The following is a 25,756-nucleotide window of genomic DNA, read 5'->3' on the forward strand; positions in this document are numbered from 1 at the left end:
CCTCTTCTGCCTTCCTTCTCATCACCTGAGTGGGTGGTGTGTCCCTGAGCATGCTTGTGTGGGTCACATGAGGTTCAGGACTACCAAGATGGTACTGGGAACAAATTCTTCCCCGTTTGGTTGAACTTTATTCCATAAGCCATGCTGCTGCAGTGGTGAAGCTATTGCAGGGAGCAAAATATTCTGCAAAGTGCCATTCAACATGAGCCGTATGGTTTCTTTTTACCCTTAAGGTCGGGCACTGTACTTTTTGTGCTCTCAACCCATACAGTTAGCAAGAGGACGAGCAGAGAGGAATGTAGCTTCCATTTCCTCTTTGTGCGCTAAAAGCTCTCTCCCGTTTAATCTGCTGTATCATTAATTGGGTTCAGTTTCCTGATCACATTCCAATTCGGGTGATTATTATATTTGCCTTGCAGCAAAAATAATTTCCTGCTAATTAATTTTTACTTCCCGCTTAAGACTGCTTCGCTGTATATTCTCTAATGAACTTCCTCATCTATCTAGCATGAGGTGGTTGCATTTTATAATGTGTCATTCCTCTGGTGAACAAAATTATTCCTCCACATATTATAGCTGGCAAACCATTTGGATACAACCAGAGGAACAGAGCTATAAAAATGACATATTTCCTCGTTCTTTTTTTCAAAGCTAATATTGAGGAAGCATTCAGAAATAGGTATGGGCACATATATGAAACAGGGGGTCATAGGCTGTCTTCAGGCAGTTCCAAAACCCTTTTCTGAACACGGACATTAAAGGGATGTGAAGAGCCTGAATATATGTAAAAGATAATTGCTTTAAATTAGATACAAAGAAAATACAAAGAAATAGTAACTGTCTTTATTTTAAATATTTTAGTTAAAAAGATCTTTTTCTTTTGGGGAGATACATTTAGTTGTCATGGCTGCAACAGACAGGCCAAAAATCAGAGGTGGATACAAGGGGTTTTTTTAATTTGTTTAGTTTTGTGTATTAAGCAGGTAAGATCAATTAATAAGGAGTAAGTGTTTAAGTTCTTTTTGTGTCAATTGTAAGGATACATTGAGCATTGGTTAATTCCAAGGATTCAATTGTGATACGTAAAATACAATTTTGGTAATTTGTTATTTTGGAGGCTTTCATACAATAAATGATGATGAGATCATTTAGTCTTTGGGTAGAAGGTAGCCCCACCTTTCTCCCAGCTGGAGACCCCTTCCTCAGAGCTAGACTGATGCAAACATAGCAGATGAAGGAGTCTGCTCTCAGCTGTGGAAAAGACATGAGTTATCGTACTACAACACCAGTGAGGGTATCAACAACTACCTTGTACAACTGACAGTTGGAATAAATCCATAAAAATGAATAAACACCTCTCATTCTTTCCTTATGAAAAGGGAAAATTCGGAGCCGTGTCAGCACTGCCAACAAACTAGCAAGCCAGCCCTAGCTGCTCACAGGGTGGTCTAACTTACTGTGCTAAATTACTGCAACCTAAAAATGAAGTGTTTCACTCCTTTTCCTGCTTGCACAATCTGGAATGGAAAAGTACTTCAAGAGTTTAATGATACTTTCATGGCATCTATATCAGAAGTCATCACACCTTATATCTGAGTAATCTCCTGTGTGTATTCAATTACCTGAACACTCGCCTTGTTGACAAAGAGGGCCTAGGTGCTTCTGTGCTGGCGACAGAACAACTGTGATAACAGTCACAATTACATGGGCTCAGGGAAGGGGAACAAAGAGATACCAGGATCTCTGCATGTCTCTATTATGTTTCTATTGACTGGACCTATAGTCTGAGAAAGCCTCAGCAAATCTAGCTAGCCTCACAGATTCTGCAGTCCCAGTCACTCCTTTCATGACTATATGAAAGCCCATACACTACAAGATTTGTTCGGAGAAGTTTATCTTAAGTCTATCATGAATGAAATCAAGCTAAACTACATATTCACCTGCTCTGTTCAGCCTCCTGCTCTTAGTAATGCAGACTTTTTCAGGCTGTGGCAAAGTGCGTTTGTCAAGTGCAGAGGGTCTTTCAACTTTAACAGGCCATAGTTGAAACTCAACATTGAAATGAAGGTGCTATCTGGAAGTTTATAGTCATTGATGTGCAAGTGATGAACGGAACTATTGCACATTCAGGATGCTCTCCATAGCCTTGTAGTACATCATCCAAGAACTTTGGCTCGTTATTAATATCAGAAAAAGAGACTGCTTTTTAGCTTACCCCAAGCCAGCTAACCCAAACATCGCAGCCAGGAGAACAAGTTTCCAAGTGATTGGCACAAATGTCTCTCTAAACAGTGCTACTTCCAGATCAGCAGTAACTACAAAGCTTTTCTCAAGTGATCTTATTCTTAGGTGTGCAAAACTGTTTGGAAAGAATGGGTTGTCAAATGAGATTGCTGTTAGCCAATTGCTATTATACCAAGCAGTTACAAATTTCGCTCTTATTTATCAGTCTATGTCAGACTTACCATATCCAACAGTTTTCACAGTACCTGTCTGCTTCTAGAACATGTTTTAGTCTGGCATGGCTGTGGATCAGATGCTAAAGTCTGTCTGGCAGAAAACCTCCCCATCCTTCCTCCAGGATTACTCAGTCAGGACTAATTAGGAGTAGAAGACTTTGGATCTGGGTATCTGAAGAGAGAATACTATCACACTCTTCTAGGTGAAAAGTAAAGGCACAATGGAAGATAACCAAAAGACTGGGCAACCGTCAGAAATGGCAGTCAACTAGAATGGGTGACCAACTAGAAAAAGGTGCTACTTACATCTTTGAGAAAGGAGCAGATCCAGTAACTGCAGACCAACATCGACTCACTACCTGGAATGATCATGAAGCACATCTTGTTGGGTGGTGCCTAGCCATCTGCAAATACATGAAGGACAAGAAAATAGTATAGGATGGTCATCACATATTTATCAACTGCAAATCATGTTTGAACAGTTTGATTGCCTTTTATGATGATGGTGGTCAAGGGAAGGGTGATGGATGTAACGTGCCTTGACTTTAAGAAGTTTTAGTCCCTGTAACATTCTCACTGGCAGACAGAGGAAGCATGTGCTGCAGAAAAAGACTGTTAGATAGGTTGGGTCATTGGACTCAAAGGGTAGTTAATGGCTTGATGTCTGTTTGGCAGAATATCTTAGGTAATTACTGGGGACAACATTAGTCAATATCTTCACCAATAACCTGGATCATGAGACAGTGTACCCTCAGCAAATCTGTGGATGATACTAAAATGGAGAAAATGGTCAACACATGAGATAGTACAGTGTCATTGCAGAGAAGCTCTAGGATTGGGCAAAATAAACCTCATGAAATTCAACAAGGAGTGCTAAATTCTGCACCTAAGCGAATAACCCCATGTACCAGTAAAAACATGAACTGGCTAGCTGGTGCACCATGAAGGACCTGCAAAGGTCCCAGGTGAATAGGAGACAGTGGTGGCCTTTAATCACCAGGAGGGCAAACTGGACTGGGCTATGCTAGGATAAGAGCGAGCAGATAAAATGAAATTATGCTTTTTATTATGTTGGTGCTGCATACACCTCTAATTCTGCATTCAGTTTTGGACTCTGCAGTTCAAGAAGGACAACAAAAGCTGGAGTCAGTTTAGCAGAGGACTAGCAAGAGCTGTCATGGGCCAAAAGTATGTGACCTTTGAGAAGAGGCTGAGGAACCTGGGCTTCTTTAGTCTGGCAAAGCAGCAGCTAAGTGGTGGTCTAATAGCTGCCCACAGTAGCTTGAACGTCAGTGGCGCAGGTGGCAGAACCAAATTCCTCCTGGTACTGCCAGATGGTACAATAAGAGGCAACAGCCCCAAGATGCAGCTTGGCAGATTCAGTTTGGACTATAGGAAAAAGTTATTCACCAGAAGGGTAGTGTGCCAATGGAGTAGCTTACCCAGAGGTGTAACAAGGAGAATTATCCTTCTTGAAGTCTTCAACTTGGTTAGAAAAAGTGGCGTCTGACATGGTACAGCATTTGCAACATTTCTGTGTCCAACCAGCATTTCCAAACAACCTTCTGCAAATAAGAAACTTGAAGGAAAACTGGAAGAAAGAAAGATGATGTACCCACATTCATGGGCTTGCCTTATATTCTCCTTCAGACTGATTTGCTCTTATGGTGGTGTATATACAGGCAGTGAAAGTAAAAATAATGACAATGCACTGGAGACAGCTATTTTGTCAACTGCAGCAGAAAACAATAACTTGAATAATCATAGGCCACTAAATTTCCTTTATGTATTTTCTGTCAAGCTTAAGACTTAAGCTAGACAGAAGCATTTCAGTCATCAAAAGATTAAGCTGAGGTGCTCCAGGAAAAATGTGTGCTCAGGGCCTCAGGACAGACATGGAGGATATCCTTGCTAATTTTACCTGGGAAGATAATCCCATCTTGCAGAAAAGGACACAAAGTGATAGAGGTCCTTTTCATGATGAGAGCCATGGATGCTGCATAAATGTACTTGCAGGTTTTTCTGTGCATATTGGGCACAAAGCTCTCTGCAGCTGGCCGGAGAGAAAAAATGATTGAGAAAAATCTTAAGCTGGCCTCGTTACTGTTGCATGTCAAAACAGCCATTTGACAGCTTTAGTTTTCACCAACAGAAATAGTCACTTGCAGATCATTTTACTGACCTAAGATCACAGACCACTATGGTTTTGGCCACGTTGCTTCCTCCCATATGCCTGTGCTGAGGTAACAGGAGAGGCCAGTGTATGTTTTCTACTACTGTAAATTTTTCTTGAACTATTTTTATATGACTCATGTTGGGAATGGCAGAACAGCTCAAATTACATACTTCTCAGTCCATTAAGTTAAAAAGAAACAGATTTAGTTCAGGTTGTTTATCAGGGCATTTAGCAGGCTCTGTTGCTGTTCTTAATTATTTGATAATTTGCAGGTCAATGGTACTATAACAGAGGTTGTCAGTACTTTGGGGCAGAAATTGGAGGTGCTACAGAGATGCAGAGGGTAAGCTGTGTTACAGACCCAGATTTCAGATGGACCTGCCTGTCTGTCCAGGATAGAGCTGTAACAAAAGGCTTTATTTTCTTTGTGTTTTCCTCCCTCTTTCACAGTCCATGCTGCAGTCAAGCAAGTCCTGAAGGCCAGCTCTACCTTTCACATCATCTTTTAAGCCTCTCTTAACACCTTCTCAATAACCTTGGAGGGAACATTGCTTGTCACATGCCACATGTTGCCACAGGGTACCAGTGTGATAATGAAATATTTCCTGTATGCATCCCACCAGGAGAGAAGAATCGCAGTTCTGCTTCTTACTACGATTTATTTTTTTTCTTCTGACAAAGGCAGAACCTTGATTTCCAATTTATTTCTGGGCACCAAATTAAGTAACTGGATACTCTGCTTGAGTATATCTTTAATTACTATGACCAGGCAATTGTGTGTCTGCTATTCTTTTAGAAAAACTTCTCCAGACTTTAAATGAAGACAGAGAAGGCCCAAAACAATTGCAATGGAGAATTTGTTTACAGGCTATCACTAGAAGAGACATAATGCTTCCCTTTATCATCACTTGTCAGAGCAGTGACAGCCTCTAAACCTCCTGCCCGTGCATTATTCTTTATTTGTCATCACCTGTGCCAACTCTTGCCCTGGCAGGTGCCTGGCATGTGTCAAATGTATGATTTATGGGTTCATTTGATCAACACTGTGAAGAAAAGAATGATGTATTTTCTTTTAAATTCCAAATTAGACATTTACTCCCCATATCTAGTTACAGGGGCTTTGGCTTCTTTATATCCAAAGTGCACCATTTGTATCTCACTGTAGAATTTAAATACTGACTTCTCTCTTGTGCCTAACTCTGAAAGTGAAATTTATGTAATATTACAGCATATAGATGAAAACATCCTACCTCCCTGTTTTATTGTCATGGCAAGCCTGCTTGAACAGTTTCCTTTGGTAATAAATGGGCAGAACGCGTTGTCCCCTGGACATTTAAGGCCTTTTTATTACAGGTTGCTTTCTATTTTACACACCACATTATAATTTCTTTCAGAGAATTTCTTTAGAATTATAGTTTTGCTGTGACATTGATTGATGCATGTTTACTTGGGCACTTGAGTTTACTTCCTTCTAAATGTATATGTGTAATACATAGGTTTTGTGTGTGAGATGTTTCTTCTGGAGATAATATTAGCAACACAATAATTGGGAACTGTGAGAAAATGCAGTTGTACTATGGGAAATAAAATATCATTTGGTGTTCTCTTCTGTGAAGGAAATTTATGGAGTTCTGTGGAAAAGGGCAGTTTATTTTGATATTTTTTGGAAAAGACAAGGTTAAAAAAATCAAAATTTGTTAGTAATCGCAAGCACCTAGACCATTTGTTAATCAAAATTATTCCCATACAGAGAATTTTAAAGTCTCGTCTAGTCTGTTTTAAGCAACACTTGAGCTGTGAGATTCCCAGGTACTGTCTTTGTCAGACCATCTATGTCTTCATGACCCCTGGTTCAAACATGGGCTCTTTTATTAAGTAGCTAGCCTTTAAAGTCAGCTGCTGACCACAGGTCCTGCAGAATTGCCGTTTTGCTTTTAAGAGTGTCACCTATGATAATACCAGTATATTGAGTAATGCGGGAGTGGCTTTAATGAGTTGTTCAACATGAAAGATGTGTTTTTACTACTTATACAAATAGTAGAAAATACGACAGTTTTCTTTAAAACTACTACTGTTCTACTGTCTCTGGCTGTTACTCTGTGTTTGTTTGTGCTTTTAGAGATTGGTAAGATTTGAAACACATAGTGCCACAAGACATTGCAGGGTAAAATACAATATGGGAGTACTTTCATATTGATTTAAGTTAAAAAAAATCATTACTTATGGATCCAAAAGGGATTTTTTCCTCCACTTTAAGATATTTTCATTATCACAACCATATTGGAGTTTGTTGTTGAACTTAAATACTTCATGATGTTTTTGTAGTTATTGAGAATTTTTCCCAAATAAATTCCCAAACTCCCTTCTTGGCCAAATCTCAAAACTAAAGATATGGTAGGTATTGTTACTAGCATCTGTTTGACTATGTTATGACTTATTGTTAGGATATTATTAACATGTAGCTGTTTTAACGAATCTAGATACCTTATGTATCTCTAGTAATCCATATACTTTGATTCATACATAGACCTGATCTTTTAATGTCACTTGTCTAACTGAGCTCTATAAAAATTAACACTTATTACTTTTGTTTCTTCCTGATTACTTCCAGATATGTTTAAATGAGGATGCATTTAGAATTCTGTGTGAACAAGACATGCAATTTTGTTTGTATACTTCTTCTTTTTTGTGAGTTGTTCTTTGAGCGACAAGGAGAAAATAATAAAATTATTCAATCGTGGGACTAATTGAGTAGATGAAAGCAATTTTGGGATATGTGATTCCAGCATCAAAAGATGTGCTGGATGTTTTAATGCAGTTCTTCACAAATCAGATGACATGCTGTCTGAAATGTGCGAAGAGCTGTCTGAGAGAGAGGAAGGAAGGTGGTATAGAGAACTTTTGTTTGTTCCACAGAATTTCACATATTATTCTCGCTAAAAAAATTTAAAATATTGAAAATTTGAGAGACCTCTTTTCCTGAGTTCTCAAGGAACCTGAAGCAATGAAAGGTTAGTATGAACTACCATTGATGTCATGGAGTTCAAGCTCCAATACAACTGATGACAATCAAATTATATTATTCAGCTCTTTTGTTATGTAGCAATTGATATACGAACAGAAAAGAATGTATTGTAATATGATAGTTTACATCATCTCTCCCTGAAGTGTTTTCCTGAAGAGGTAGGGACTCAGCTTTCAGAATTTGTTCCTGCAAGATGCAAAAGGAATGAAATTTAGTCCTTTGTACAAGACTGAATTTTGCTGAATTTATGTGGCCCAAGACAAGTGATAACAATCAGAATGCGTGAAAATAGCGCATTTGTATTAGTTCATTTAAACATCGGTGGTGACCATATTCAAACTGTCTATTGCAACGGCCTTACCTTAGCCATTGTGAGACCTATACTAGTGAAGGTCCAATTCAGGTATGCCATGAATTTCAATACAGGTAACAGAGAGCCTACCAACACCATGAACAATTTAGGTTGTCCAAGTAAGGCTCCTGCTTCCCTCCATCAGAGAGTTTAGGTGCTTCTTTGGTAGCTGCCTTCACGTACAAAGAGGGAAACGACCTAGAACCAGCTCACAGGCAATAGTAAAGCAATCGCATCTGATACATACCAAATTCAGAGCTATATAGTAGGATCCTCTGATCAGCTGGAGTCTCATCAGTGAACCCATCTCTGAGGGTAGGCAGGTGAAGATGGATGGAGGATTTGCACTGTAGCCAAGGTGTTAAGTGCTTGCTCCCATAGTCGGAGAGCTGTGTTCAGGCTGAGTAACCCCAAACTTTTTATTAGTTGATTGTACAATGTGCAGCAATGTGGTCTTGCTCTTGGTGCAGGGTTCCTATACATTATACAGTGCAAACAAACTTAAGACTTGTGGGTGGAAGAGGTCAGAGGAGAAGGGTTCAATGACCTTAGAGAACTACAGGAAATTTCCAGTGTCTGAGGACTAACAGAAGCCACGGTACCTAACAGATTAGGTTTGATTTACTTTGAAAATATGTAATATCCTGTCACTTTGAAACTGTTTCATTTTTCATGGCTATGAGATGATACAATTTACAACATAGAAAAAATCCAGACTGACAGCCCTAACAGACTTTCTTGTATTACCTGCAAGGTCTCTGTATCTTTGTTTTTAAGCTCTATTTCCCTTCTTCTGTATTCCTGCACTATGGGAATAGCCTCAACGGAGCTCATAAAAACAGGAAAACAGTTCAATAAATATACACTTTAGACAGTCTTGCACGTGGGCACAAAATTATCTAAGACTTGATTTAACCTCAGTTCAGTCATGATACTGAATTGTAGCTGGTACCTTAAATGAGTCAGAGTGGCACACAACCCTTGTCCTGTGAATATGGCTGGTCATAAAAAGACCACCATTCAAAGACACAGTACATCTCTTGTCATTGTGACTGTTGGGGGATTGTGTTGGATTTTTTATTGAGTACATAAGTAGCAAAATGGGATAAAAAAGGGATACCTCTTTTTCTCTTATTTCAGAATTTAAACGTGTATTCTACAATCAACCAGAGAGTAGAAGACAAAAACATTCGATGTTTATCTGAATGTCATTCTTTCTTTTTTTTTTTTGTGTCTCAGACTTGGCCTTCCTCACTTCATCTAATACTTTTCCCAGGCAGTATTATGAACACAAACCACTCTCTTGACTCAGCAGGTATCCAAAGTGTTGAGTTTCTCCTCCAGAAAAACCCAACCTGTTCTGTAATCCTTACAGGCTGATGTTCCCAGGTCTCAGGCTGCTCCCTCTTCTGTGTCAGCATACATCAGGATACCTCAGTACAGAGAAGCATCCCATGCAGTACTCTCCCACTAAATACATACAACTACGCACCAGTATTTCGACTCCTTCCCAATCTGCAGGTAGATTTGGAAAGTCTTGTGTGTTGGTCAGCTAGGAAGAAAAGCAGCAGAGACAAGAAGGAGCATGTGCAGGGAGCTCAGTTTCAGCAGAGCTTGATTTTGTTTTAACAGAAGATCCTGTATTCTCTACACTGCGACTTGTTTGCTTGTTGCCTTTAATCTATGTGTCAGCATTATATGCTCCAGGGTACTGCTGAATGGTAGACCTTTTGGGTAGTCTGTAGCAAACTTCTTGCAATCTGTAATGATGTAAGGTCTGGATCGAGGCCTGTACTGACCATACAAGTCCAAAGAATTAGTAACTGATACAAGAAGAAATTATAACGTGGCAAACCCATTTCAGTGAGACTTAGCTTGCAACCCCTAGCATCACTAAATGTGGCTTATCACCAATTTTAATTGTTGGAGACTAAGCTTTCCTCTCCCTCTTTCCCTGCCAAATGAAATTACCAGATTTTTCCAAAGTAATGAGTCTCACAAGGTGAGGTGTTATATCAAAGACAAAGGATCAGGATTTCTGTTGTAAATGTATTTAGGAAGAGGCAAAACTGCAGGGTGTTTTTTGTTGTTAGGTCTTTTTTTATGATTCTTAGTGTGTGTTTCTAGTCAGAAGAAAAAATGTTCCCAAAGATGCTGTTTTGTGATACAAACCAAGCCAGGTTATGCAGGTAAGAGAACCTATCAACTACTCTACATTTGCAGCTTAATTTTATTAGGAAGTCAGCTGTCCGTTTGCTTCACACTGGTACCAACTATTAAGATCTTCCTTCATGTCTGTTTCCCTTCTCATTACAAAAACAATCTAATCATGCTAGTTTAACACTTACTTTTTAAAAATTTCGTTCCTTGCATAGTTCTTCATAATCAGTTGATATAGGAAACCCACTTGGAAAGCACACTGTTTATAAAACAGCATGCCAGAGTGTTTATCTGGCCTTGGGCTGCGGGAACCAGAGGATGGATGAATATCCTGCAGTTGTTTTGGCCATGATTATATCGTGGATGGCAGGTTGCCAGTAGCAACTGCAGTAAAAGGTCCAGAGTGTCAGTGTCTTCCTCTGTGTGATAAAACAGAGAACATTTGCACTTTCCGAACTGTCTCAGGGAGGATTTGTGGCAGATTTTGGAGGACTCGAAGTGATAAAAGATGGAAGTAGATAAGCTGCTTGCAGGTTGCATGCCAACCTGTCCTTCTGTTGGCTCCTCCAGGCCTGGCACCACTGACGCTTTTTTTGCCCTTCTTTCTAGAACATTTAAAAGAGAAGCTGGAGGAATACATGGTCCGTTTTGCCAAAGTGAGGATTGTACGTACCAAGAAACGAGAAGGGCTCATTCGGACCAGACTGCTAGGAGCCTCGCTGGCTAGAGGAGAAGTCTTGACATTTCTGGATTCCCATTGCGAAGTCAACGTGAATTGGCTGCCTCCCTTGCTTAGTAAGTGTATGAGCATTCATCAGCCATTAAAATGAAAGCGTGCAGCATAGCTCAAGCAATCGGAGCCGTGTCCCTCAATAAGTAGGACATACACTGTATAGAAGTATTTGGAGCTCTGCTGCAGTGTCTGAAAAGTCAGTATGAGAGAGAACTCAGAAATGTGGGCAGCTCCATTTTATGGTTCTTGTGACTAAAGAACTGGTAAAATTTTAAAGTATCACTTTGGCCTATTAGAGTTACAATTTATTTTATTATTACTACTGCTGAATACACTTCTAAATCTAGTATTATGCTATGCCCTTACTATACACCTGAAAACTTTTGTTATGCAGGTATTGTACTCTTTCCTAGTCCTCCACATTCCATTAAAACAGCTTTTGCTGTAAATGTATCCAAGACCTCAGAGTTAAATCCAGTAACAACTGCATTCACAATAGGAAGCTGAGAAAGAATGATTTGCTATTGACTGCTTTGCTGGATTCCAGCTGCAGCTGGCAAAGTTCCATTAGTCAAAGAAATGGAAAGAATCAATTGTTGTAGTCTAGGATTTCACTTCAGAAAACAATGTCCCCTTTTCTACACACCTGACTACATGCAAAGCGTATGTGGTATGCAAAGTGAGTGCTTTTTTGCTAGAAAAAAAAAAGAAAATTTCTGAGTTTACTATTAAAGAAATTTGTATTAATTAAAAGAGTGTGTAGGAAGTACATGACAGGATAGGGGTTTACCAATTAATGGTTATTGTTTCTTGAATTTTGTTGCTAGAACTGTTTGGCCACACAATCAGCTGATAAAGCATTTGCGGCCAAGAAGAGATGCTGTTCTGCTAATAAACTGTCACTTGAGACAAAAAAAATACTAGTAACTAGTTTTTCTCCAGATCAGTAACAAGATAATGTACAAAATTCCAAATTTATGTCCTTTCTAGCTTCTATATGAAATTACACATACAGTCTTTTCCCTAGTTACCACTTTGCCCTTAATCACAGCATCAGCATTTTTAAAAATAACCTTTGTATCTTCATGTAAAGCCCAAATGGCATAAAGGAGCAGAGGGAAATACAAGTTTCAACAAGCCTTCCACAAGCAGCTTCAACAAGTACCCATTAAGAACTCTGGAGTACTCTACATATATAGCCACCTTTCCTCTGTTTTCTGATTTTGCCCCACTGCACATAATACATTGCCACTAATGAAAAAATATCTCAAGAAGATTGTCACTTGTCCTCTGAAATCTTTTGCTAAGTTGCTGCAGATGAGACATGGCCCTTCTATTTTGCTAACTTAGACATGGGAAATTTGCAAGTTGCAAAAATGGTTCCTTTTCTTGCTTTCTTGTCTGAAATGAAGGTACATCTGGCTAGGTTTCACCGTATAAAAACTGAAAAATAAACAGAATGGTCACAGAGGATTCATAATTGCACTTAGGTTGAGGTTGGGTATTGAACTGATGATCACAACCCTCAACCTCAAGCCAGAAAACTGGGAAGATGAGAGAAGCTTCATCAGGGACCAAGTCCCAGTTCTCCTTAGTTCTTAAGTGGAATAAAATCTTTTTCATTCCACATAAAGTAGAAATATGTATAGCTAACTAGCCAGAGGATCTAGAAATTAATCTTGAGGAATACTGGAGCGCAGAATCAATAGGCTTTATTTTGAAAGAGAAAGTAGAGCATTGCCTGAAAAAGGACAAATACAGAATGAACACATAGCTAGTATACTTAAGGATGCCCTGTGCCCTGTTTTCCTAAAGGGATGAGAGAACTTTCTCATAACCATTAGGTGGCAAATACTTACTATACTGAAATCAGATGACACCTGGCTACTAATAATAGTAAAGTTAATGTATTTTTGCAAGTGATTATCTAAAGATCTATCTTGTGATTCACTCAGCACTGCATGTGACTGAATGTCATTCAAGGAAACCATGACAGAGGATATACTGGGTATTTACTGCTTTGAAGCTGCTCTATTTTAGTTCTGATCGTATCTGCCATGTGTAGTGAAAAGTCATTCAGCCCTGCTCTGGAGTGAAGACCGCCAGTCTTTGCTGAGAGGGGCAGCGGTTTCCACTGTTCTAAACCAGGTTTTGTTCAAAATGAGACCTTGAAAGTTAGAGGACAGGGAGGTGGTGAGGAAACCAAGAGCAATCACATAAAGACAGTTCTCAAAGTTATTTATGTATCTAACTTCTGTTTTCAGAGTTGACTATCAGTTTTTAGACCAAAGGAAGACTGAGTTATTTCAGTACTTGTTAGGTATCTAAATAGCTTTGAGGAGCTGAGCTGCAGTTGTTTTCAGTTACAGTCCTTTGTTTTGCTTTCTTAAAAACAGGTGCAAAATGGCTTTTCTTTATTTTCTTTAAGCTTTATTTAGTTTATTTCTTTAGCTTAAATGGGTTTCTAAACTGAGATAAGCCACCCTGAGATCTCAGAGAGTTTTGCCTGATGTTCACAGAGCAGGCAGCTGTAGCGATGTAAAAATGTTGGCAAACACAGCTGTTTGTTATCACTCCTCAGTAGTATAAAGTCAGCAGAAGGAAAGATGTGACTTGGGCTCCAGCTGCTGTAGTTGAGAGTCTAGTGTAGTGTGAAGTCGTGGTTATTGCAGGTAAGAAACTGAGTGGCAAACCAGCTGAAAAATGCAGGCACATCTTTCCTTCTGCTGATGTTGCTGTGGGAGCAGTAAGAGGGGAGGTGGACAATAGTTCAGTAGTGCCATAGGCTACTGGAACTAGGTTTGTCAAAACAGATTTTTTTCCTGACCAAGACTGAAAACTATACCATGATTAGATCATGCTTAGCAAGTTATCAAGACACCTGCTGGCTGTAGCTGTTCACCTCCACAACATTTGTATGATGCATTACTTGCCAGTGGGGAGACAGAGAGTACAAGTACTTATGACAACTCAGATAACAAGAGATAATTTGCTGAGCCGCTCAAATGTTGTCACCATCTGTAATCACATATTTAAGTAGGAAAATAAGAGTATTTGCAATGTGGCATTGTTACTTTAACCAGGCCAAATTGAAACAAGCACTTGAAATTAAAGGGGTGCATCTTTCTCATAAAGATAAAAGCTACATTTTTGAGATAGTGACTTATGCAGTATTGCAAACTTATGTTTATTGCCACATACGCACACTCTGCTTGATACTAAAAGTGCTGAATTCAAATATGTATGTATATATTGCTTAAAATTGCTAGGGAGAAAGCTCTAATAAGTTCCCTTTTGTTCCCTCAAATCTGCAAGATTTTTACATGTAGGATGATGTTTATGTGTCTGTTCTTCCCTTTATCTGCAGCATATATGCATTGAAATAATGCATGGAAATTTTCAGACCAGTAGGAATTTGAGACGATGATGAGTAAAGGTGATGGCAAGGAAATTGTAAAGCACTTCAGCTGTGGCTTTCAGTGTCTTGCATTAGGAGCAGGTGGGGTAAAGAGAAATGGCTGGCAAAGGTAGCAGCATGTTCACATCTGTAAAGCTATGATACTACCACTCTTGCGAAATGTAAGCTAGCCTTACAGCCCTTTTTTCTGTTTCCCAAATTGATATTGAGGCTACGTTTAAGCCTAAGAAGTATGTATGTAGAATTCATTATTTTAGGCATACTGAAAGAAACATTGAGGCTGCAAGTTTGATTACTCTGCCTTTTGGTGTGCACAACTACAAACACCCTGGTTTCTTCAAAAGTCAAGATCTTCCTGTCGTCCCTCATCATCTCTAAAACATTTTTGGGGCTGAGAAGTAAGTTCTGCAGAAACACACAAGAACAGGCAGGTAAGCATCATCTTACTTGCAAAGTTCTTGTGGAGTTGTAGAAATGAAGACTGGGATTGAGTTTGAGCATATTCAAATAATTTTCTCCCCGGCTATCTCTGCATGTGACTTGGAGATTTCCAATCCTTTATTTGAAGGCAGTGGCTTTTAAAGATCAGTAGAAGGATGCTAATATATTATGAGTCTACCTTTGACCTGCCCCAGCCAAATCAATTCCATTTAGTTTCTCTCCTCCAATCAATTTAGAAGAGGGGGATCAGAGACAGATTATTATAAGCCCTATAACTATTAGCAGGACCATCACAGGAAAGAGATTATATAAAAATGACTTTACATAATGATTACAGATAACACTACACAGTATACCAGTGAATGTAATCATATTTGGCAATAGCAACAGTAATGCAGCCATTATGTCTGAGATTAGTTTCCTAGAAATTTGTGAGAGCCTGTGCTTTAAATTTATTTCACTATTAAAGGATAAGGATGTAAAAACCTGCTGAACTTCCAGGCCCAGTAATTTCTCACTAGTGGTCGATCAGCATTGTTCCCCCATTTGGACAGTCTCTAAACAACAACTGAGAATAAATATGAAAACTACAGATGTTTTGCTAAAATAATCTCTTTTTCTTCATTTCAGTTCTTTAGAAGCAAGGAAGCAGAATCTGTATTATTAGTCATTACACCAGCATTACCTGCCTTCCTATCTAAGTGTTCATTCCACACTTACCCCTCTGATTTTTTTTAGGGTATTATCAAGCACCAGTGAAATCTAATCCTTATTAAAAAAAAAGTTTTCCACATAGGCCCTACAATATATTACATTTTGTAAAGAATCTAGGCTACTATTCAGAGAAAAAGCTTTATTATGCCTAGAATTTTGAGATTTTGTTTTTTCAAGGGTTCATAGGTATTTTACTGTCCTTTCATGCCAATGCAGCTACAAATTTTCCCTGTACTTCCTCACTTCAAACCATTTATTCTTCTGCCTAGTTCTTGCAGTTGGAATATCTTCTTTACTTTCCTTTATTTTATGAGGAGCTCTATGGGATTAAGCAATAGGATTCACCAAAGCAGACTCAGGCCCACCCTGCCCTTATACTAGAGATAGGAATTTGATTTAGCCTCACAGATCTAATTTTTTTAGAAGAGCAAAAAGAAACTCCTTTCTTTAGAAAACAGGTGAGTAAGAATAATACCATGGGGTCTTCTTTGTATCTCAAAGATCGGTACAAAAAAAGGACACAACCCCTGTTTTGTTCTTCATGTTGGAGTTTGCCTTTAATTTGTAGCATTTAGTCTCAAAGCTGGAGACACTAGAGCCACAGGAACAGTAGCTGAATGGTTGCAAGGGCTGATTCACATTTAGGACCACAAATCTCTCTCATGGGAGCTTGCCATACACAATCCCTACAGCTGAAGGTGTATTTTTACATTTTGCTTGCTGGCTTGTTCTGTAACTGACAGATTGGGGACAGCTCAGAGTAGCAAAGTGACAGAGATACAGATGACTGGACTCCTGTGGATCTCACAGGGATATGCCTCCCTTTAAAGAACTGTAAATGCTTCTAATCATTGCCCAACCGCATTAAGTCCACTTTAGATAAAGGTTTGATACAGATTTGAAAAATGAAATTATTTGGGGGCCATAGGGAACAAAGCAAGCAATCTTCAAACATCAGAAAACCTGTGGGATTCACTTTGCAGTAATATGATAGATGGCTTGACTAGACATGCAGTTTCCTATTTTCTACTTTCATTTTTCAGACCAGATTGCACTAAACCACAAAACCATCGTGTGTCCTATGATCGATGTCATTGACCACAATCACTTTGGCTACGAGGCACAGGCGGGGGATGCCATGCGAGGAGCTTTTGACTGGGAAATGTACTACAAAAGAATACCGATTCCTCCAGAGCTCCAGAGAGCTGATCCCAGCGACCCCTTTGAGTAAGTAGCAATAAAGGGGAGAGTGGAACATGAAGCAGAACAAGCAAAGAAGGTAACTGTAGCAGAAGAATCCAAGCCCAGAAATTTCCATGTAGGCCACTTCATACTAATGAAAGGTAGTAGAAACAAACTGCTTCTATACAGATTGATAAAACCTCAAAACCAGGAAAAAGATCAGGGCAACAAGTTGCAGAATTCACAAGTTGTGCCTGGAAACACAAACCTTCCCCATCTTTTCTGGCCCAGTGGTTCTACATAAAAGAAACAGGCACATACTTGTAGTTAAGAGAAAGTATTGACATTGGACAAGGAGTGAATGTGACTACAGTTATTCTGTTTATTCCACAGAGCACTTCCTGAACAGATTTCAGTTTAATGTTTTCTTTGCTGGAGATTGATGCAATACATGCATCAATAGCCAAGCCCACATTCTGCCAGCAGATGCTTTGTTTATGACTGGTGATATTGCTACTGTATATGTATTGCTGTAACTTAAACACAGGGCTGTCAAACCTGAACAGTGTCAAGCTGATTTGTAAATATTTTTTTATAAGCTAGCCTCCAATCCCAGTGTTGTATAGATCAGCTCATCACAGGAATGATCTTTTACTTTCCACAAAGATAGAGCTTCCTTTTTCCGTCTTCCTTTTTCCATCTTTCTTCTTCCTTCTCTCATGTAAGGATCAGCTAGGCTTAATCCGCATCAGCAGAGAGCTGACAGACAGACAGACATGGTTCAATGTGGCAAAGTCTCCAGGTCCCTCGCACAGCACACATCCTAGCAGGGCTGGCAGCAGGACTGGCTCTGATACTGTCAGTAGCCCTGGCTGAAACTCCATGCTGCAGGTTTAGGCAGTTTAAAAACTCAGCATTTTCCCCACCCCAAAACAAAACCTGGAAACAATAGCAACAGAAAACCTGTGTCTCTGGCCTAGACTCTGTGCTATTTTGAAGTAATGGATCTGATTAATGCAGAAATTGACCCTTATATCCAAGGAATGACCAGCTCTGTATAGGGAGAAGTAGGATTCGGTGGGCTTATTTTCATTATTCTGCTTGTTCCTTTTTACTTACCTCCATCGAGGCCCATCAGTCTTCATCTTGCATTGGTGCAAGTGCTGATGAAGTACGTTCCATCAGCTGCCAGTGTGACCACTCCACAACATAGATGCAGCTATTGCAATCACATAACACTCCGGAGTTCCTAGAGCCTCCGTTGCTCTTCCACAAGTCTTCCTGGTCCTCTAAGCAGATGTAATTTCTTGCCACTTACTGAAAGTTACCTAGCACATCATATAATTTGATTCAGCATTCAAAGTTTGTGTATAAGTAAAACTTCTATATTGCCAGCGTAGCTACAGGGTTGCTTACCAGCCATTTCACACATTCACAGTTCGTAGTATGCATCTCTCAAAGACAAGAGGCCTGAAGAGGGGGCACTCATAGGAAACTTTCTAGAAGAGATGAGACTTCGTGCAATACAGAACAGATGTGATTTTGCACGAACTGTTACAATCAGCATGGCAGCCGTTGATACCCACCTTGCCCTGCCTGCATTCATAAGACACAGATAAATGGCTTCACAAGAAACAACATATAGGACAATGCAACCTATAAATCTCTTGTCTTCTGAGTAGTCATCTCCCAAAAAGGTGGAAAGGCTGCCCAGTTCTTACACAGAACAGTGAGAGTCTTCCTTCCCATCACAGGATCCACATCAGAGCGATTGAAGGCTGGCTGAGCTAGGACAGTATCTTTGCTCAAAAGTACCCTCTGCCTAGAATGGTGAGGGTATAGAAGTGCTTTAAATAATCAGTATGAATTTTGCTTAGGGGAGGAATTCTTTTCGAATTCAAAGCCAGTACTGCTTTTCTCCTAGGGCCTTCTCTGTTGGCACCTTGAGCTTTTAACACCTTGCTTACAATGAGTACGGTAAACGTTATGGACCAATTTAGGTATTGGTAACTTCATTGACCAAGACAGCTTCTACAGAATTAAAGAGACAGAACAGTTTTCCTTTAGGTGCATATACACTAAAACTAGAAATGGCTTCAGCTAGCACAGTGATTATTATGTTACTATTTTGTAAGCAGTAGGGATTTTTTTTTTTATTTAGGTTAAATATTTTACTATTGGTGTCCTAATAGCTTTATTTCTTGCCAGCAGCATCAGATCTGAGCTGATCCTTAATGAACTGGAAAATTGCTAGCATTTTTAGTAAAACACCAGTGAATAATGGGTACGTGATCCAAAAATTGTGCTGATGAGTTTTTTCCCTCACTTAAAATGCCAACTCAGTATGTGTGTTAAGCAGAAAAGGTTGCATCAGCCTAGAAATAATGTACATAAAACCAGATCAAGCTACAGAAGACCTAAGAGCAGTCATTGTATTATCTGAATGATATGTTTGCTTTCCATCTTGCACATGATCAAAATACTGCTGCAGCAGACATCAGCAGAGTGTTTGCTGTTGCCACAACAAACTGAAGTGTTGTCAGGTAGGCTCTTGGTGTGACAGTAGCATGGAGCTTACTGAGCTCCAATGCCAGCTGAGCTAGTCTATCTGGAATTAATTTTTCCCCCCTTTTTTTTTTTTTTTTAAGCTGTACTCCACTATGGTCGGTGTTTGACAGGTACTCTCCTGTTGAATGCAATCTATCTGGACACAGCCTTTCAGTTCAAAATCCCTCTTGTGAAGAATGTAGACATTCTCATCCATTTGTGGTGTGAGCATGAGCATGGTTTATTGTCCATACACCCATGGTGCCACTCAGGCAGTATCTCCACCCGTCACTGTGACACAACTTGGAGCTTCATTCCAAATCTCAGCTTTTCCTGATGTACACCTACACCCATTCTCAGGCCTTCTGCAGTTGTTAGCTACAAGTAGCTTTACACCAAGATTTGGTTTGATGTCTATGACTATAGGACTGTATAACACTCTCAGAAGCTCCCAGCCTGCCCAGTGTCAAATTCAGGTACAGATGATGTACTAGCACCAACCTGGGAGTCACATGACAAATTTATAACTGCATTTGGATCAGGTTGCATTCATCTACAAAATACATCGTTTTGGTTCACATGTAGTTTTCACTGGCCATACCAAGTTTCCCATAGGTTTCACTGAACCAAACTGTAGCCATATAAAAGGAATTTTCAACCAAAGCTCCTATGCAAATTATTTGATATTGCTCTATGCTCATTGTAGTGTTTAGGAAATCCTAACAACTATGCTATAAATGGATCTCATGTAGCCTTTAAGATTAGCTATTTTTCTGAAAGATGTGTGTTGCTGGTTTTCAGGACACAGTGAATCCTTAGAGGTATGGAAATCAGACTTCAGCCCTAATAATGTTGCCTTCCCATCCAGAGACTATATCTGTGAACTCCTTGTTTATTTCCCTTTCTCATGTGCCACAGAAACAAGAGAATTTTTATATTGCATTCAACTGATCTGTCACACTTGCAGCTCATCACAGTTGCCTGTAGTGATTTTTCTCTTGCAATTCATGTACAACTACCCCAGTATATTCCAGAGGGGGCTGTTTTCCTCTGATGCATTCAGGGTTGTGTAAATGACATAGAGCAAATTGGTGTTCTGATCTGTTGTAGGAAATTGTCAGACAATCATGAAATTGTCATCATGTCATGTTGGTGCTCACTGTCTTGATCCCAGGGTCAACGATCATTCAGCAGAATTTGAGATGACTTGGGAAATTTTCTTCTAGTCCATAAGCAGGGAGGACCAGAGATGTTTACATTCTTTGTGGGAAGGTTCACCTTGGCTTATTATCTCTCGCTGGTTTGTTTCTCTGTCATGGCAGAGGTTTGGGAGCATGCCCTTATGGGACATACGGGTTTGGGACATTAAGAGCATGCTCCTGTGTGACTGTTTCTTTCTGTGGTGCAAGCACTCTAGTCTCTGGAGTTTTCCTAACCCAGGCAATTGCCACTTAAACTAAGAGGGTAACATTGTTACTATAATGGACTGCGATATACAGCCTGTCAGTTTGTATGATTTAATAGCCTGCCTGGGCTAAAAGCTCTGTGGAAGTTTAAAGCAGAGGTTTGATATGCTCAAGCCTGCTGGGGATGACTGCTCTTTATTTCCTGGCAGCACTTACATTATATCAATTCACGTTATCACATGCCCTACCTGAAAACGGGCATCGGTGTCCATTCACGACAAGAAAACATCAACAACTCAATTCAAAAAACTATTTGGAAAAAACACAAACTAATTGAGAGGATTAATATGGCACAGATCCACTAGGGTAGGAAAGGGCTGCACAAGTCCTCGGAGCAGTTTTATGGTGGTGTAACTTTATGATACAGAGGGAGGGAAAGGTGCAGGTGAGACCTAACAGCACTGCTATTGAATTGCAACTCAAGATGGAAATCCTAACCAACGAGAGAAGTGTTGTGCTACTTACTGGATGCCAAGACTTCTACACCTATCTGGGAAAGGTAGTAGTTTTTTGGTATATGACCACTCCTTACTCTCCAAGAGTTCCTTGTTTGCCTTCTGATGTAGAGCTGTCATCTCCAGAACTCCCTGAAGGGTGACAAAGCTGAAGAATCATGTTATTCTAGCAAAGGACCAGAATGATAGTTTGGCAAATACTGGGCTAGCCAAGGAAGTAGAAGCAATTTTGTAACCTCTGACAAGGCATTTTAGTTCCTGTACTCAGCTTCCTATTTATAAAATAGAAATAGAATCACTTCACCATTGCAAGGCTGCTTTGGGTATGAGTCTAGTAAAGGTTATAGGATTGAGGTCTCACAGTAATAGGGGCCACTTACAGTTTATGGATGTACTGTTTGGTAAAATTTTGGACATGCTGAAGGGTTGGAATTAGGTGATAAGTACATTTTTCTCTTCCCTTGCATCACAGACTCTCAACCTTGGATGTAGTATATGACCTTAATATAGCCAGTTGTATGTTAGATTGGAAGATTACTTGGCACTTTCTGTTTAATTGCATATCTAAAACCATATTATTATTATGCAAGCTGTTGTCAGCATGCTCTTTTATTTGAATTTGACATAGTCTCAGAAATACTTTCTGCAGCTCCTTACTTTCAGTATTTATATATACTCTACAACATGCTGGTGCAAAGAAAGTCTTTGCTAAGACTGCATTTCAAATCTGACAAGTACTTTTACAATTTTGTGATCATTTTCTGAAGTTTAGAAAGTGCTTTGGACAATGATTTCTGTTCTATAGCTCCCAGTGCTTTATAGTCTGTGTCTTTTATGGCCAATTTCTGCCTATAAACATATTCATAAAACCTCTCACAACCAGAAACAATCATCTACTTTTTTAAAGCCCAAGTATAATCTACTGTTTTGAACTGTGCTACAGGAATGTTTGAAAAGGCATTATTCTACAGAGAATCAGTCTCCAACCAGTATGAGTTTGTGTAATTTAAGATCTTGATTTATTGTTTTGACAAGCTATGGTCTGTAGAAGACTGTTAGTTGAGATAACAATAGCTTTTACAAACTGCCATCCACCCATGGCCCCATGAAAATCTCAAGATTTTTTTCGATGAAAAATGCTGACACTAACACACCATTTATGAGTGAAGATATGCATATTCAATCATTTTCTCCTGCCTTTGGTCGATTTCATTGTAGAAGTTCTGTACAACCAGTACATTTGCTTTGAAGGCCAGTTCAGAAGAGGTAACTCTACAGAGTGTAACCTGTCAGAATAAAAAAAAAACAAACCATCAAGGATAAAAAGCTGCTGCTGGTATAATTTTTATAACCACACAAGAGTCACTCAAGGAATTAGTCGAGTCCTACGTATTAGCTGAATTGGGTAGATTCAGGCTCGATACACAACTTTTCACTTGAATGTTCCTAGTGGCTTGTGCCTCCCAAGACAAAAGGGAACTGATTTTGTTCATAATGCCTTGATGCTGCAGTGCCAAAATAGCTATGTTTTTTCTGTGTCTGTGGAAACTCATATTTCCAATTTTCTTTCACACTTGGAGCTTCATGGTTAGCATAAAAATGTAAACATCTTGAACGTACTGTTTCTAGAGCTGTGTTAGCCTGCTACTTCACACAAGTATTAACTTTAGAGTTTGACAGTCTATATGCCCATATGCTGGGGCAGATTCATAGAGTGGGTCACCAAAATTACTAGTAATTAGAAAACTAAGTCTTTTCTGGACATGAATTTAATATTTCTTTACATAAAAAAGACTGGGATGGTGGCCAAGATGAAGACAGAGATATGTTGCTTGATGCATACAGGTGAGCTATTTAACACTATCAACATGCTATTGATACACAGATGACTTGGCTTTCAGAATTTTAAATCATATCTGAACAATTTTCCATGAAGAAAAAGAGATAATTATTTCTATTTTTAATTGTATATTTTCAAGCTGTTTTCTCTAGAACTTTCCTGCAGAATTTGGTGACACCTATTGGTACTAAGAAACAGAAAACCAACACCCTTCTCTTACATTTTATAGTGTTTACCAGCATGAAGTTGGAAGCGATCTCTACATCCACTTCCATTTCTGTTTGTTTGTTGTTGTGGTTTTTTAAAGAATGACCTGTTGCTGTCTAAAGCCTCAATCTAGTGCTACAGTTGCTTCCAACAGAAGAAAGAACAAAGACTAAAACAACTAATTTTTTTAGACCCCTCTATGCCAAATCACTTCCAAATCTGTACGTTGATGCAAGTTCCATACATGCTCGTTGGCTCAAGTTTACTAATACTCTTTAGGGTCTGCCAGATACTCCACATTATCACAATGCTTTTTTTCCTTTCCCCTCCAATGGCCATGTTTTTTTTTTTTCCAGAGGCAGCGATCAACTAAGCATGGCACAGAAGCATCTTCACCTGCCGATATATACCTTCTGATTTTTTGTTTATATAGAATAATTCTGACTGTCCAGCTATCTTGGTATAGGACCCCCTTAGCCCTGAGGTGAAGAGATTTTTCTGGCTTCCACTCTGAAAAAATTAAGCTGCCAGTGCAGTGTGTGCTGGAAGCATGAAAAGAAGGGGCTGGGAAGAAATTTGTATATAGCCAGTATTTTAGTACTATTCTTATAGTATCTAATTGGAAACTTTCTTGCCACAGATTTAGCCCCTTTATAGTTTGTCATGTACACTGGGAAAAGACCTTTTAAGCACTTGAGGGCTCATGTGAGATCAGTTCACTGTTCATTTTCAAGTAAATTATCTTATTTTTTCAGTCTCTCTTAATAAGTCATGTTTCCTAGATCTCTGATTATTATCTTTGCTCTCCTCTGAACTTTTTCCATACCGAGAGCAGATACTGCACTAGCCAAAGTCTTATCATTGCCTAGTAGAATAGGTGTGTGACTTTGCTTGTCTCAGAGGCTATGTTCCTGTTTATAGTTCCTTGATGTTGTTGATTCATGCCAGGCTTGTGCTGTGGTGTAACCTCCACATCATTTTCTGCAGAACTGGTGTCTAGCCAAGTGTTCATCATCCTCCTCTTGTAATTCAGATTTTACATGGCTGAAGGTAAGACATTTGTCTTCCTATCTGTTTGCAGTGCCATGTCCAAAAAGGTGATCTGTCTTCATTATCCCTAGATCAGTGTGATACATTGTAGCTGAACATTTTGAATTTTATCTTTTTTGCCTTTGTTTACCTCACTTCTCCAATTTGCTAGGATTTTTGAACTCTGATTAAACCTCCGATTTTTACATCCTCTTGCAATGTTATTTGAGCTGTATTTGAGGTTCATGCAAATGGCAAACACTTCTAAATCCCGATTGTGAGAATGTCTGTTTCATCCATGCCAGAAATCAGGATATGTGAAGTCTCTGGCTTTCCAACAATACATCCAGTGGTCCCTCTGTTTTCTCAGCCAAAAATGCAGCATGTACCACTTCTGTGGCCCTGGAAAATTTGTCAGATTTGGAAGCCTTGCTTCCTGCCGAGCAAACCTTTATAAAAAGGTACACAAGACTTCCTCCACATGCTCTAGAAGGCATCAGATTTACAGCACAATGGCAGCTGGCTCTTCAGGTCGCTTTCCAGACCTGAGACGAAGATCTAGGACCTCATGGGCACATGCTCCAAGATGATACAGTTATGCACAAAGCCCTATTTAAAGCTCCATGGAGTAGGGTTGCTGGATTGCACCACGCAGGTTTTTAATGCAACACTGAACAGAATCAGATGCAGGACAATGTTTGCAGATACTGTCTCAAGACAATTTCCATTTTGATGTTGGGTTATAGGTGATTGCTTCTTAGTAATGGCTATCAGCAGTTTTTGCATCTCTCTGACAGTCATTATATCTCTTCCATATTTCTGTAGTTGTTAATCCTGACAGTTATCTGTGAATCAGATCTTTTATCTGAGACTTGAGTGAGAAAAAGACAGTTAATACAAATTTTGTTTAAAATATTAGGAGAGTTCAGTATAGGTATTGATGTGATGAGGACCTTAGAAATAAGACATGCAGGATCACTTTCTGAATTATCCCCAGGCACGCTGGCGTCTGTTTTCCTTTCATCTAAGTAACCAAAATATCATTATTCTAGCTGGAAGACAAGTTTTGTCAAGAGGCGAAGGCAAATGTCTCCAGCAACCTGTGAGGTGAAAATTATGATAAACACTCCAAATTTTGCTGTGTTAGTTTATTTATAAAATGCTATGCATATCTTTTGAGAGACCAGGAACAAATGAGGCTCAACACAGTTGACATGTTGTTCCATAAACTGCCAAGACAGTATCCTTTATTAGGGAACAAGATTCATATATCAGCTTTGCTCATTTCTGAAAATACCTATCTTCTTTGGGGGAAAACAGGATGTAACTATCTTTTCAAGTGAATTATTTGGAAAATCTACCCCTCTGATATTTTCTGTTGTTCAGTTGGTGTGTCAGTGTTATTTTCAGTGCTGGAGAGGAGCTGTAGGCATTAAATTACACAAGTCCATTTGCCCCCTACAGAGAAAGAGGTGCCTGCAAGGAGAGAGGAGACCCTGCTCCCACCGCTCTCCTGGTCCTCCCGCAGAAAGTTTAGCTGATTCTGCAGAAC

The 25,756-nt window shown here is 39.4% G+C and overlaps 1 protein-coding gene across 1 annotated transcript in view; it reads left to right on the plus strand.

Moving 5' to 3' along the window:
- Positions 1 to 25,756, plus strand: part of GALNTL6 (polypeptide N-acetylgalactosaminyltransferase-like 6) — a 501,615-nt gene that overhangs the window by 404,116 nt on the left and 71,743 nt on the right. Inside the window, exons 5-6 of the mRNA XM_010569957.1 lie at positions 10,782 to 10,967; positions 16,522 to 16,705. Of these exons, the coding sequence (XP_010568259.1) occupies positions 10,782 to 10,967; positions 16,522 to 16,705 (370 nt within the window). The remainder of the gene's footprint in view (positions 1 to 10,781; positions 10,968 to 16,521; positions 16,706 to 25,756) is intronic.

Source organism: Haliaeetus leucocephalus, unplaced genomic scaffold, assembly GCF_000737465.1.
Source record: "Haliaeetus leucocephalus isolate CR32 unplaced genomic scaffold, Haliaeetus_leucocephalus-4.0 Scaffold284, whole genome shotgun sequence".
In the NCBI taxonomy this organism is placed as follows: Eukaryota; Metazoa; Chordata; class Aves; order Accipitriformes; family Accipitridae; genus Haliaeetus; species Haliaeetus leucocephalus.